This window comes from Mangifera indica, chromosome 7 (assembly GCF_011075055.1).
Source record: "Mangifera indica cultivar Alphonso chromosome 7, CATAS_Mindica_2.1, whole genome shotgun sequence".
Lineage (NCBI taxonomy): Eukaryota > Viridiplantae > Streptophyta > Magnoliopsida > Sapindales > Anacardiaceae > Mangifera > Mangifera indica.
In genome coordinates, this window is record NC_058143.1 from 12248450 (window position 1) to 12263159 (window position 14710).

General features: G+C 31.5%; 2 protein-coding genes across 2 annotated transcripts; both read left to right on the forward strand.

Annotated features, from left to right (window-relative positions):
• The first annotated feature begins 4872 nt into the window (after positions 1–4872).
• On the forward strand, positions 4873–7828 carry LOC123221479 (probable serine/threonine-protein kinase PBL25). The gene is made up of 5 exons (XM_044644326.1): positions 4873–4972; positions 5369–5592; positions 5715–5904; positions 6188–6579; positions 6891–7828. Exons 1-5 carry the CDS (start codon positions 4873–4875, stop codon positions 7668–7670), a joined length of 1686 nt encoding a protein of 561 aa, XP_044500261.1. The 3' UTR covers positions 7671–7828.
• Positions 7829–11469: 3641 nt separating this feature from the next.
• LOC123221774 (seipin-1) lies at positions 11470–14070 on the forward strand. The gene is made up of 2 exons (XM_044644681.1): positions 11470–12036; positions 13203–14070. Exons 1-2 carry the CDS (start codon positions 11485–11487, stop codon positions 13890–13892), a joined length of 1242 nt encoding a protein of 413 aa, XP_044500616.1. The 5' UTR covers positions 11470–11484; the 3' UTR covers positions 13893–14070.
• Positions 14071–14710: the final 640 nt, after the last annotated feature.

Here is a 14710-nt window from a genome sequence, read left to right on the forward strand (position 1 = left end):
TCTTTTATTTATAAAAAATTCATATTAATTATTTATTCGATAAAATGTCTTACGGGACCGACATATATTGAGTTAATTATACTAATCACTGGATTAAAAAATAATAATTTTTAACCCATAATTATTTAATTGTATAATAATAATATATTATTTATATATATAAATAATATATTAAATTTTATATATATATATTTAAATTACGTAAAAAAATAAAAATATATAATTTTATTATTTTTTATTATTCGACTCTGACGAAGACAGCACACTTTACCGAATTTGTCCCTAAAAAGGGAGAGGACCAACTCATTTTCCTCTTGTTACCGCCTACTGATCTAAACTTGTCACAGTGTTGTCAGATTTTCAACCATCTGGGCATCCAGATCTTCATTTTTCGTCAAAATCTAAATCATACTCAATCGAAAATGGCTTCACAAGTTAGCTAGTAAAATGTTCGTTCAATATTCATTTTTGGGTTTTTTTTTTTTTTTATTCAAATAGGATTTGCATATTTCGGCTAAATTTTGTTGCTTTTGAGAATGGAAATAGTTATTGGGCATGATGAAATGGTTATTCTATAGGCTAAAAGATCGTTTCCCACCCAAATTTTATCCTAATATCAAAATTATACTTATAACCGTTCCTTTTGTTGAAATGGTTACTTTTGTTGCTCACTTCACGGTTCCATCATCCAGATCTTCCCATCATATACCATTCCTATTAAATTTTTTCTTCTTTTTTATTTTATTTTATTTTATAAATTTTTAAAAATTCATTCAATTTAATAAAAATTAATTAAATAATTAAAATTTAAAATTTTGATCAAACCTTTTTTTAATCGGTTCAACCAATTAAACCCAGTTTTTAATTAGGTTTGATCAAGTGAATTAAAAAAAATCATATTTTTATATTAATTAGGTTGAACTTAAAACTAATTTTATGTTTAACCAATTGAATGATTAGTCCAATCCAATTTTAAAATCATTGTTTATAATGGTTAGCTTTTGAACTCAATCAAAACAAAGAAACCAAACCCAGACGAAAAAATAAACCCATTTGTTAAAATCCCTTCCAAAAATAAATTATCAAAATAATCAACGTTTAATTAATATCAATGTTAAAAGATGTTTATGAAATTTATTTTTGGTAAATGATAGATTATCGAGTCAGCCACTGCTTCATAAGTTGTGGCAATCGCAGGTTATAGCTCTAATTTCTATGTATTCTCTATAGGGCGCTACATACAAGTATGAATTTTATATTGTCACTAAAACACTACCATAGAATTTCCGGTTTACTTTATTTTTTGGGCTTTTCACAAGGCTTAAAAGACTTATTCCCACCCAAGGTTTTGTCGATTTCCAATGTTTCATCCATGATTTTTCAAAAATCTAAATGTCTATTTATCATTTATTTTATTAAATTTTTTAATTAGTTATAAAGGTAAAACTGTTATTTTATTATTAATATTAAAATAAATTAAATTCTATCTCATTTTACCTTATTAATTTTTTCACTCAAAAATTTAAAAACTTATATTTTCTGTTAGAGTTTGATATTTTCAAATTTGGTGAACACTCCGAGAAGGCCATTAGCCAACCTCCCACCACCTTCCTCCCTAGTGGTTTCTCGATGTGAAAACCACTAGAAATTCGACCAAAAAGGTTAGACAATATAGCACAAATTCATGCAATGTCGCATTGATATGTGTGTTATCCAACTGTTTGTGTATTGGCTAGACAATGCATAGACATGATGTTGTTGTTTGTGCGTTGTCAGGCTAACACATAGATTCGTGCGATATTGCACGGATTTGTGCAATGTCATCCGACCTTTTCAATTGGATTTCTTATAGTTTTCATGTCTGAAAACCACCAGGGAGAAAGGTGATAGAAAGGTTGGTTGACGACCTTTTTAGAATGGTCTCCATATTTGGAAAAATCAAACTCTATGGAGAAAATCTAAGTTTTTAAACTTTTAAGTGGGAAAAGTTTTTAATTTTTTAAATTAAAGAGGTAAAATGAGATATAATTTAATTTATTTTAATATAATACGAAATGGATTTTTTAGGGAAAGAAACTTGAAATATGTTTACGAAATCTACTTACAATAAAATCTACTCAACAAAAGTAAGCACCAACATGTCTAGTAGACCATAACAAAACAGGTTGCTTCAAGTCCGTAAGGTAGTTGACTTAAAACTCCACACAAAGCATAGAGCAAAGGGGATTCACGAAGCTTATTATTTCTAAAACATCAATGAATTCCTATGATAGTAACTACAAAGGTTAAAGAAAAAGATAAAAAAAGAAACTTAAGTAATTTTTATTGGGTTAACCTGCCAAAAAAGCTAACGGAGGCACAACCCACCATATTTCGAATCCTCTTTTGACGATATTGTTTATTTTATCAATGATTTTTGAACAATATCTCTAGTCACCTCAAATTCATCTTTAATTCCTCTTGAATTTGATATAATAGATTTGAAATGAATTCGAGCCAACCCATGTTTGGATTCAATTTGATTTGAATCTAACCTCATATACAGCTCAATGTTATCTCCCCACATTTAACAGTATATCCTTAATATTTAATATCTTTTATCCTTGGAAAATATTAATTAAAGGAAAAAAATATTTTGTACCTAACAGTTTACCCAAAATATGTTCCATTGAACACAAGAAATTTGTTGCAAAATGAAGAGAGCATAGTTATAATTTTTTTGTTCAGAAAAAAAAGAATTCGTCAAATTTAAGTGGTAACCTTTGGCTGACAATATTTAAATATCCATCCCCTAAATGATCATTTTAGTACAAAACACAAATCGTCCCAAAATATTTTCTCCTTAAATTTGAGTGTTAAGTTTTGGTAGATGAAATCAGTATTTTACTCTTTAAAATGCTCATTTCAAGACGAAGTTAAAATTGTTCCTAAAAATAAATGCTAACCATTATTGGACAAAATTAAAATTTTATCCCAAAAATAATTAATTTGAGACAAAATTGTAATCATCCCTAAATATGTCATCCCCAAAATTGAGTGTTAAGTTTTGGTTGACAAAATTAAAATTTCATCCCCTAAATTTATCATTCTAAACGAAACTAATAATGTCCCTATAATCAAATGCTAAGGTTTGGTGAAGGAAAATAAAATTCCTTTTCCTAAAATGATCATTTAGGGACAAGAATAATATTATTTGATGAAATTGAAACTTCATCCTCTAAAGTTATCATTTTGGAATGAAACTAAAAATATTTTTGAAATTGAATACTAAGTTTTGATGTACGAAATTAAAATTTTATCCCATAAAATTATCATTCAAGCACAAAAATGACATCATCCCTAAATATTTTATTTCTAAAATTTAGTGCTAACTTTTGGTAAATGGAATTAAAATTTCGCCCCCTAACATTCTGGAATGAAACCAAAAATGTTTCTAAAATTAAATCTTAAGTTTTGGTAGACAAAATTAAACTTTTTCCCCTAAAAAAAATCATTCTGGGACAAAAATTAAAATCATCCCTATTTATTTCATCCTTAATTTGAGTGTTGAATTTTGGTAGACAAAATTGAAATTTTCTTCCCTAAAATTATTATTCTAGATCAAAACAAAAATTATCCCTAAAAATGAATGTTAGGCTTTAGTGCACAAAATTTAAATTTTATGCTCTACAATTATCACAAAAATGAAATGTCCCTAAATTTTCCATCTCTAAAATTGAGTGTTGAGCTTTAATGGAAAAAATTAAAATTTTATCTCCTAAAAGTATCATTTTGGGATGAAAATAAAATCATTTTTAAATATTTCGTTACTAAATTGAATATTTATTGTAATATATCTATAGTAAGAGAGTTGCATTTGAGTAAATATAATAGTTATGAGTAATAATATAGATTTGACTTCCAAAACAATAGATAGAATAAGTGCATTTTATTGACTGTTGCTGAATTTCAAGAGGTTGATTCGGGATAATCAATTACTTATCCTTAATGCCAAGATATGGCTTAGGTCGTGGCATACGTGGTATCGATTATTCTATTGTGAGGCTTATAGAAGTTAATTAGCCTATCTTGGGTTTTGACTCCTGGATATATCGCTTGAAGTCATTCTTAATTAGTCGCTATCTAGTAATCACTATCCAGTAAAATAATCTTCGAAGTTTGACATGCATAACACAATCCAAATATGTCTTTAGTTTATAAGTGGAATATATAAATGTTTGGTACATAAGATGTGGTATATATATAGTGTCGAAATCAATCGACTTCTGTTCGATTATGGTGATGGGTGTAGAGAATACCACTAGGGTTTCGGTAACTCGTTTTTGTGAATGAAATGTAGGGCACACAATAAATAGAAGTTGCCAAAAACAAAGACCAACTTGTAAGGGAAGATTACGTAAACGTTTATAAGCCCAATAACAAAGTTTTAGCTTCGCAATGTGGAACTCAAAATAGATAATTACTTTACAAAAAAACAACCTAATTAATTAATTAGCTGTTAACCGCAATAGCCTGTAAACAAAAAAATCTCCTAAAACATATAAACAAACTTTGAATATCCTTTCATTTTTCTACTGCCCCTCCAAGGACACCTTACATCTTGCCCACTTTATTCTCCTTCTCTTTCTCGCCTCAACACCTTAACTGCCATTTTTTTTTTCCCCTCCATTATCGATCATATGCATCCATGTCGATAATCTCATTTAGACATTCATCTCCTTCAACCTTCTTGTCTACTTTCAGAGGCCTTCCATGCTTTCTTTTGTTGGGGTGTTCCCTTGGCTAGCTCATCATCTGCAGGCCGTTTCGGCTGATTGATCCCTCTCCGAATAATAATCATTTTATTTGGAGAGGAAGATCCATCCGGCGAAGATGAAATATTGTTTTTCTTGTTTGAGGTCACGGAGAAGCAAGAAAACTAACAGAAACCATGCAGAGAGTGCAATTTCTTCTAATGGATCAAAGGCTCCTGGTACGCTTATGTATATATGCGTTTTCTTTTTCTATTAAATACATATCTTTTTCTTTTCTCTTCTTGTTTGTATAGAGAATACATGAAAGTTGGTAACATCTTAAACAAACTTTGATTGAATATTTGAAATGTAACATGGTTTTCTTACAAATTTTAAGAGAATTTTCGACCAATCTGATCAATAATCATTTCACATTTGTCTTGCGTATATGTTTTGAATCGTGTTTTGGATAAGAACAAGACTGTATTGGTTAAACATTAAATAGTGACTCATCATGCTTATAGATCTTAATATTAGTTCTTAAACAATATAAATTCTATCAAGAAATTTGAAGAGATTGATGTTAATGAGATCGATTCTGTCGTTTGAAGCCTTTAACATTTTCAATTTTCCAGGTTTGACTTTATTTACCCTTTGGTGTGCTGATACTAAGAAACAAAAAGCTACTTATGTAAACAAAGAGAAGGAAATTATAGAACTTTACCGCAGACAAATCAATGCACAATCTTTCACTTTCCGTGAGTTAGCCACCGCCACAAAAAATTTCCGGAAGGAATGTTTGTTGGGGGAAGGTAGATTCGGAAGAGTTTATAAAGGGACGCTTAAATCGACCGGGCAGGTACTTGTAAAAACTTGAGCAACTAATTCATCTGTCTTATTTACCCTTTTTTGCTTGTTATTTATAAATTTCTGTAAAGAGAAATTACTAATCCTTCGAATAATTTAATTCAATGTGAGAAGGTTGTAGCAGTGAAACAGCTTGACAGAAATAGCGTGCAAGGAAAGAAGGAGTTTCTTGAGGAAGTTTTGAGGCTGAGTCTCCTGCATCATCCGAATTTAGTCAATTTAGTTGGATACTGTGCTGATGGAGATCAGAGGCTTCTGGTTTATGAATATATGCGAGGAGGTACAGTAGAAGATGGTTTGACAGGTACTTCTCATTCCTCTCTTTTTGTGTCTTCTAGAATTTATCGAAACAGTAATATTATACATACCCATTTTGAATTCACAAATTAATATACATTTATATTTTAATTCAAAATGTGATTGGTGGGATTAAGATGATTGGTGATTTGTAAAATGTATAAATACAGAAAATAAATGTTTACTTGTATTTGTCATTAGATCCTCAAAAGCTTAGTGGAGTTCAATTTTAGAAAGGATCATTATGTTTTATTATTAAATTTTATGATTGAAATTCATATATGCTGCAGATTTAACAGAAGACAAAAAGCCTTTAGATTGGGCAACAAGAATAAAAATAGCATTGGGAGCTGCTCGAGGTTTAGAGTTTTTACATATTGAGGCCAAGCCTCCTGTAATATACCATGATTTACAGGCCGCTAACATCTTGTTGGATGAAAATTTTAAGCCAAAACTCTCCATTTTCGGGTTGGCAAAACTTGGCCCTGTTGGGGACGATAATCAATTTTCCACAAGGGTGATAGAGACATATGGCTACACTGCTCCAGAATATGCAGAAACTTGCCAAGTCACTATGAAATCTGATGTCTACAGTTTTGGAGTCATTTTGCTAGAGCTCATCACTGGAAGACGAGTCATAGACAACACAAGACCAGCAGAAGAACAAAATCTAATTTCTTGGGTAAAAGATATATCCATCTATATCAACTTCATTTTGTTGTCCCCGATGAAGAAGAATAATGTTATATATATACATTTTTAGTATACAAATAGGTATATATGATATAGAATTATATGAATAAGTATTATTTTATCTCCAACTTAAAATCATTCAATCATATGATGTCATTCAGTCATACCAAGAATCAGAATGTGTAAATCTATTTCTTCGCATATTGCAACTCATATGCTTTTAGGTTGCGTCATTCATGTAGCTCTTCCGGAATTGACATGTCTAATCAGAGCATTTTCTGTATGCTTTTGTTTGAACAGGCCGAACCCATATTCAAGGACCCCAAGAGATTTCCGGATCTGGTAGATCCACATCTTAAAAGGCGAATCCCAGAGAGAAGTTTAAATCAAGCGGTTGCAGTAGCAGCCATGTGCCTGCAAGACGAACCATCGACACGCCCTTTGATGAGTGATGTTGTAACAATTCTAAGTTTCCTAAATGGGAATGAGCAAGGGAATTTTGTTCAGGATAGTAAACATTGGGCGAATCATGAGGATGAAGAAATTTCGAAGCGAGAATCTTCTGATTGTCCTGGAATCAGCGAAGGAAGCAAAGGCAAAAGCTTGATATCTAGCAGAGAAAACTCGAAACGGGGCTCAAAATCACCAAAGAATAGCGATAACAGATCAGTGGATAAAAGTTTTTCTTCAAGATCATTTGCTACCAACAAGAAATTACAGGATGGAAATGCTCCTTCATACACCGAAAGCAGGTGGAAATCGAATGGTGTTAGCGTTAATTCATGCCAAAATGGTAGCAAAAAGTTGCAGAAGTCATCAAATTTGAAGAGAATCCGAAAATATTACTGGCTCAGCAAGAAACAAACTAAGAAAACATTTTCTTTAGCGAAACAAATGAGCACCAGAATAAGGAGGTATTGGTTCAAGTCAAAGAAGCATGAAAAATTAAAAGATAAAACCTTTTCTTCGAGGCATAAAAACTTCAGAAAATCCCACAAGATTTTAGATGACACAGCAACATCTACACGTTCAAGAATGTCAAAAGATGCATTGTGTGAAGTAACTCTTCTTCATCCATAGAAGAAAGCAAAGGATTACAGGGTGAATAATTTGTATTCAAAATGAAAAATCTCCAATGTGATCATCATAACACTACCTAAGCAGTTCAACTTGGTATAGTTAGAAAATGGAACACTGTTTTGAGCAAGAAATATAATTGATAGGAAGTTGAATTAAGAATGATGTTACAAGTTGATAATGTCGCATAAATGAGAGGCTTAATATACATTTATAATTTGAGTGTGCTTGAGTTTCAGAAACTTAAAATGCTGTTCATGATTTGTAAAAAAATTCCTTTGTTTGCTAGAAATGAGAAAACTCAGTATATTTTATATTTTGCTATTGAAATGAGCTATCCAGGGAGAAGACAGTGCTGACTATGAGAATTAGAGAATAAATTAAAGGTTCACCATGCAATTACATGTACAAAGTGCGCATCTCTTCATGCACTTTTGTAAGCCCTTACTCGACCATATCATCTTCAACCTAATAGATGTACAACTGTTCGCCATAAAATGTGTGATCGTGCGCTGTCATCTTTAACAAAATTTCTAGCGTTTTCTTGCTATCAATCTCGATGTCCTAACATATGAAAATTAAATCTCTACCCTAGTTCATAGTGTTCAATCCAAGATATAGTTATAGCATCCAATATTCACACAGTTCATGTTTTTTGATTTCTTGTTCAACTATATACACATACATACGTAAGTTCGTGCCATTTCCAATTATGCATGATCGTCCAAGTGATTTCAACCATTTGCATTGTGTCCCTTCACCTCTGAAAACATGATTTATCTGATAACCGATCGCATGAATGATTGTGCATTTCTTTATGCACAATCATACATTTTATTTAGTTATAACGTTGCCTTTGGAACCCATGTACAGGTGTGCACTCCTTCCATGCATGGTCGTATAACGTTCCAAATCATGCAATAAATTATACTAAAAAAATGACTATAATGTCGTCAACATGTACTTTTGGATGTGACAATGCCCTTGGTCAAGACAATATTGAGATTATGAATGTTTTTAAAATAACCACTATACATGCATATAAGGTTCTCATGATCATACATATTGATTCTCTCATTGCAGTTATACAATTTTAAGGACATTTATATATACTACACAAGCAGTACCATGCTGAAGATTTGTCATTTTTATTAATTTTAAACACAATATATAATACATAATATAGATATATCAACCAAAATGATTGGATTTAAAGTACCTACGCTAACAAAGATGTTATCTAAGTTAGACTTGCACAACCACCTGAATGTTTGCCTGGCCACTTCAGAGAAGGTGGCAACATTTATTTGGAATGCACTTCATGTTTAAGGGGTCAAGGTGCCTGAGTTCAATGGTCAAGAGATAATCAACATCAAGTCAATGTCACCTTTCAACATACTCGATCAAGATATAACTCATGAAAAGAGGTTAAAAATTGGCACTCCGTGTCCAGCGTTTGGAATTTAATTCATGCCTAGAGGGTTACCATTACATGCAGAACATCTCAAAAGGATATAGCTCACATTAACTTAACGTTTGGAATTTAATTCATGCCTAGGGGGTTACCATCACATGCAAACCATCTCGAAGGGATATAACTCACATTAACTAAGGGTGCATTAATGAGCACTATCAACTTGGTGTGTTAATCATAATTTGCATTACCGATCACCATCTTCTAGATGTCAAGGCAATGGATTTTTAAAAGAAGCAAGCAAAGTTTTAGTTTGTTCTGTAACCCGCAATAGCAGTTAAGCATCATTATTGCTCCCACAAATCTAAACTCAAATAGCTCCACAATCACACTAGCTAAAATAGGAACACTATAAGTCATGTCACCACGCAGGTGATCAATGGCTTTTATTAAGCATTATCGCTAGCCTACTGATCACAAGTATAACAATAAACAACAAGAAAGCTTTATCATAGAGAAATTGACTAATATATATGCAATGCATTATAACAACATCCTTAACTAATTAGGGGCATCATGATTTCCTCAAATTCTTTGTATGAATTCAAATTGTCATGAATAATCAAAAACTATAATTTAAAGTACGTGTTCTCTCTTGTCTCTATCTATTAATCACAAAAAAAAGTATATGTTAAGATCCTTTTACGAGCGTGACAACAATAAATAAAGTTGTGACAAAAAGTACTTGCTATTCTTTGTCTTTGTACATTTTCAATTGACATAAAATATCATGAACAATATGAAAATTCATGTCTTTGTACATTGCTATTCTTTGTCTTTTCTCTAAGGGCTGCTTGGTTCCATCCATTCATGGTTATTCTTTTTCTGTCGTAACTAGTCTTGAATTAATTTTTTTTTTTTTTTCAAGTATTCTACAAAACAGAGAAAATTAGAGGTCTTCTAACATATGCAAATTGGGGGATGGATGAATAATTAATATTGTCACATTAAAGAATGTATCAAATTACAAAATAAATTATTTAAAGGAAAATAAATTAAATTATATATACAACATTACTTATTCATGTTAAAATATATTATCGTTGCCTTTTCCTTTGCTCTCAACTCACGGCTACTTGGCTAATATTCCTTCCTTACGTCATACGATGATTTTAGTAAAAAATTATCACAAAAATAAATTAATTATTTAAAAAATTATTAAATATAAATTATTAATATATTTAATAAAAATTTATAGTTATAAATAATTATTATATTTGATTAGATATAATAAAGTAATATTAACTATTAAGATATTATTTTACTTAATTATTTTAACAATTATTTAGAATAATTATTTTAAAATATTATTCATATTAATGATTATATTAATTAAAAATAAAAATATCTTTATCCTAAAAAAATTAAAATAATATAATTATAACAAAATTTAGATTGCTTTAGTAATTTTTTAATACCTAAAATAGAGACGATAATCAAAATATCTTTATATAACATGTCACTACATCATTAGTAATAGAAGATAAACATAATCTTTTATTAACTAGCAAACTAAAACAAGTTAATATTAGTAATAAAAAATAAATTATCAAAGTAATTTTTGATAACTTTGAACCAAATGCTCTTTCACAATTTCTATATTATAAAAAGTAAGACTTCTTTATATGTGTGTGTGTGTGTATGATCAGTTCTAATTAGTGTTTATTTTAAAGTAAGATCAATTCGACTGGTTAAATCATGAACTAATCTATAATCTGATTTGATTTCAAAATTTAGTCTAATCTATATATAAATATTGACTTGTTTGAAATTCGGTCAAACTCTGTAAATCTGTTGAACCAGAAAAATTATGTAAAACTAACAAAATCAAGTTTACATAATACATATTTGAAATTATGTCTTATATGTTTCATATATTTTATGCTTCAAAAATATAATAAATATTTAATACTATTTAAAAAATATATAATACTGTAATAATAGATTGAACCGATTGATTATTTGATTAAACCGTAAACTAATAAGCTAATCGATCCAACCATCAATTTAATTTTAACAACATTGATTCTAATGCAAGTGTTCGACACACACTGAATTATATTAATTTAAAAAATAGGAAGAAGGATAAGAATTTTCCATTGAGTTTAATTTTTAAATAGAGTACTGAAAAAATGTGTTTGTATTCGAATGATGCACTTCCAGTTTCAAGAAAAAGAAAACTTTAGTGTCTGAATCTGACTCTTTCCCTAACACTTGTCATCTCCTCACACTGCCAAACTTCCACGTTTCACCTTCTCTTCCCGTGCAAATTCAACACTTCATTTCGTTACATAATTCCGTAGACAAATCCTTCGACACAACTCAATCTTCTCCCTCATAAAAATGGAACATCAACAGCAACAACAAAACTTTCCGTTCATTCTAAAACCACTTGACTGGCTCCCTAAACTCCTCTCTTTCCAAGCAGATATTCTTTACAACTGCATTCTCGTCCTCGCTTGGCCTCTCTTTTCTCTTCTCTCCATGGCCTCCGACTCCTACCGCCGTGCCGAGAAGTCTGCCTCAGCCACTTTTGAAACGGCGGTGCACAAGATCCCTTGTAAGATCACCCACGGCAGTGCTTCTATGGTGAAAAAACTGGGGTTTGGCCTTCTGGGTGCCGTACATGTAGGCATGTTTCTGCTGGTGCTGCTGGTTATCGCCACTGTGTTGGGTGTTGGGCTGGTGCAAGTGTGGGTGGAGGAGCCTGTATTTGTTAGAGAGAGGCTGTTCTTTGACTACACTAAGGCTAATCCTGAGGCTGTATTTTCATTTGGGACAAGCAGCAAGAATAACAGAAGGAAAATCGGTGTTCCTTCTGGGCACACATTACAGGTTTCTTTGATGCTTTTAATGCCTGAATCTGAATTTAATAGAGATATTGGGGTTTTTCAGGTACGCCCATGTTCTTAATTTATGAAATTTTTGGTCTGTTTGATTCATAATTTAGATAAAATCAGTGATGAATCTAGGACTTAAAATAAGAAATAGAGAACTTTATATGAAAATATTGTTTTTGGATTTATTTCATATATTGGTGTAGGTTGTACTATATGAGATCGGTTAATATAAAAACCCTTAGGGTGCGTTTGGTTGGGGGAATTTATTATTACCTTGGTAATCTATTTTTTATTCCTTTGTTTGGTTTGTCAGTAATAAAAAATTACAGTAATCTTCTATTACCAATGCTGACATGGCAGGTAATATAGGTGGTAATCTGATTACCACATTTACCTTAGGTATTTAAAGATTACTAGGGTAATCTTGAGTTTATTATAAAAAAATTATTATTTATTAATTTTTTGAGATAAAAATAAATTTATTTTTAATTAATATGACAAATAATATAAAAAATATTTAAAAATAATTATATTAAGGGCATTTAAGTAAAATAATTTACTAGTAATTTTTTATTATATTTAACCAAACACAATAATTATTTATATCTATCAAATTTTATCAAACATAGTAATCATTTATATCCAGTAATCTTATAAGTAATCTATCTTCAAGGTAATCTTTCTATTTTAGTAATCAAATATTACTCAAATCAAACGCCCCTTTAATACTACTGAGCTTGCATGGACATTAAGAAAGTACAAAGTAAGGACTTAAGGCTTTTTATTGAAAAATAGGTAGAGATGGCAGTGCCCTGCAGAGCCAAGCTAAAACTACGCTTGTCAATTAGTGAGTCTTATGAGTTGGCCCAAAAGGGTTCTTGACACGACCCAAGGTTGGGTCATGCCTTCGGTGGCCTTTGGCCCCGTGTGCTTTTACGGTCGATCTATTAAATTATGTTTTTTTTTTAATTTTTTTCATATTTGATTAATTTTTATTAATTTTAATTATGAATCATTTTTAAATATTTTTTATTAGGTCATGTTTGATTGGCGTACGAGCCTTACCTACCGGGGATATTAAGAATATTTTGATATATTAAAGAGGTTTTTCATCTTATATATTTTGAAGGGACTTATGATTTTTCATATTGGTATATATGGTACATTTATATAAAACATTTTAGTAGCGTTAGAAAAATATTCATGAAGTAGTGTTATTAGTTGACTGCAGAAGTTTTATCCATCAATGGAAACGTGATAGGAAAATTCAGCCAGCCCTGCATGTTGCGATTCAGAAGCTTCCCGGTTCGGCTGACACGGACATTTCTCATGGGAGTACCTCTTGTACTAGGAATTTCAGATGAGACACAGAGAATGACACTCAAAATCCTTAAGCACAAGGAGGGGGTTCAAAGATCCGAAGCAATCAGAGTTATTTTGAGTCCAAGGGCCGGAACTTCATCTCCTCCACAGCTGTACGAAGCTGAAATCCTTCTCAACTCAAACCTGCCTTGGATGAAACAGTTGGTTCGCAACTGGAAATGGACATTTTATGTATGGGCGTCTATAGATATATTCATTATGCTTGTTTTCACTCTCATTTTCTGCTGTAGACAGCTCTTATTTCCAATGGCATCACCCAGTGTTGGAGCTCCCAGCAATGAGATTACTGAGAAAGATTTGACAGCAGAGTCGATTGAAGAATCCCAGAAATGGGGTGAATACGAAGGGAATATTTCAGAATCATTGAGGAAATGGCGACTAAGGAGAAGGAAGAGAAAAGCAATGTTTTTACGTGAAGAAGAAACTACAGCCTCATCGACAACAAGCATGAAGATAACTAGGGAAGAAACAAGTGAAGTTATCCCAGAGGAAATTAGGGATTCAGAGTCCGTGTGCTCCGGAGGTTGAATGCTTCCAAACATGTAATTCTGTAGTCATTCGGATAACTTGAAACGATTAGGTATCTTTCTGCAGAAGATAACGAGTTATCAGTATGTATCGTGAAATTAAACATGTTCATTTTGCCAATCTAAGTTCATCGGCCACCGGAAAGTAGTACCATACAAAGTGCATTGATCGATGTCAAGAGAGATTACTATGCACATTGATGTGGTGCGCTTATATGATGAGCATATCCTTCATGTATGTATGAGGCAAGAAGAGAACGAATCCCGTAGAAATGAAAAGAGATTCTACGAGAAGTGAAAGAGGCTTACTTGGATCAGACCCGTTATATACTTTCAACTCCTGCTCAATGGCATCGTTCACCGGAGGGGACACAGCATTGTTTAACTCTTATGGTTCGATGAAAATGTGGTATGTAAATGACCGACATGAGGGCAAGGATGGTGAAGAAGCTCATGGGTGATCAGTGACAGACTCGAGATTTTTGCCTTGGCCTTAACGGTTCCCTCGTTACTGATCAATCAATCAGTAAAAATTTTTCAAATTTTAAATAAAATAATATAATATTAAGAAGCTGAAGGGGAAGAATATGACGAGAAGAATATGAGAAATAAGAGAATAAAGCCGACACTTTCCAGTTCAGAAATAAACTTTAGCAAGCAAAATTGAAAATTTGGAAGTGAGAGGTGAATTAGAGATTTAGAAAACTTTGAGTCACATTATATATTCTGCTTAAAATTAGGAATAATAATTTTATTTTTTTTTTAATGAGGGTAAGTCTACTACATCTATCTTTAATTTTTTTTTTTTCTGAATTTAAG

What these genes read in the sequence shown, in the direction of transcription:
- LOC123221774 (XM_044644681.1), top strand. Translation starts at nt 11,485, where the DNA reads ATGGAACATCAACAGCAACAACAAAACTTTCCGTTCATTCTAAAACCA. An exon ending in GAGATATTGGGGTTTTTCAG is followed by an intron (nt 12,037 to 13,202) that starts GTACGCCCATGT and finishes TAGTGTTATTAG; the next exon opens with TTGACTGCAGAAGTTTTATC.
- LOC123221479 (XM_044644326.1), top strand. Translation starts at nt 4,873, where the DNA reads ATGAAATATTGTTTTTCTTGTTTGAGGTCACGGAGAAGCAAGAAAACT. An exon ending in TAATGGATCAAAGGCTCCTG is followed by an intron (nt 4,973 to 5,368) that starts GTACGCTTATGT and finishes TCAATTTTCCAG; the next exon opens with GTTTGACTTTATTTACCCTT. An exon ending in AACAAAATCTAATTTCTTGG is followed by an intron (nt 6,580 to 6,890) that starts GTAAAAGATATA and finishes TTGTTTGAACAG; the next exon opens with GCCGAACCCATATTCAAGGA.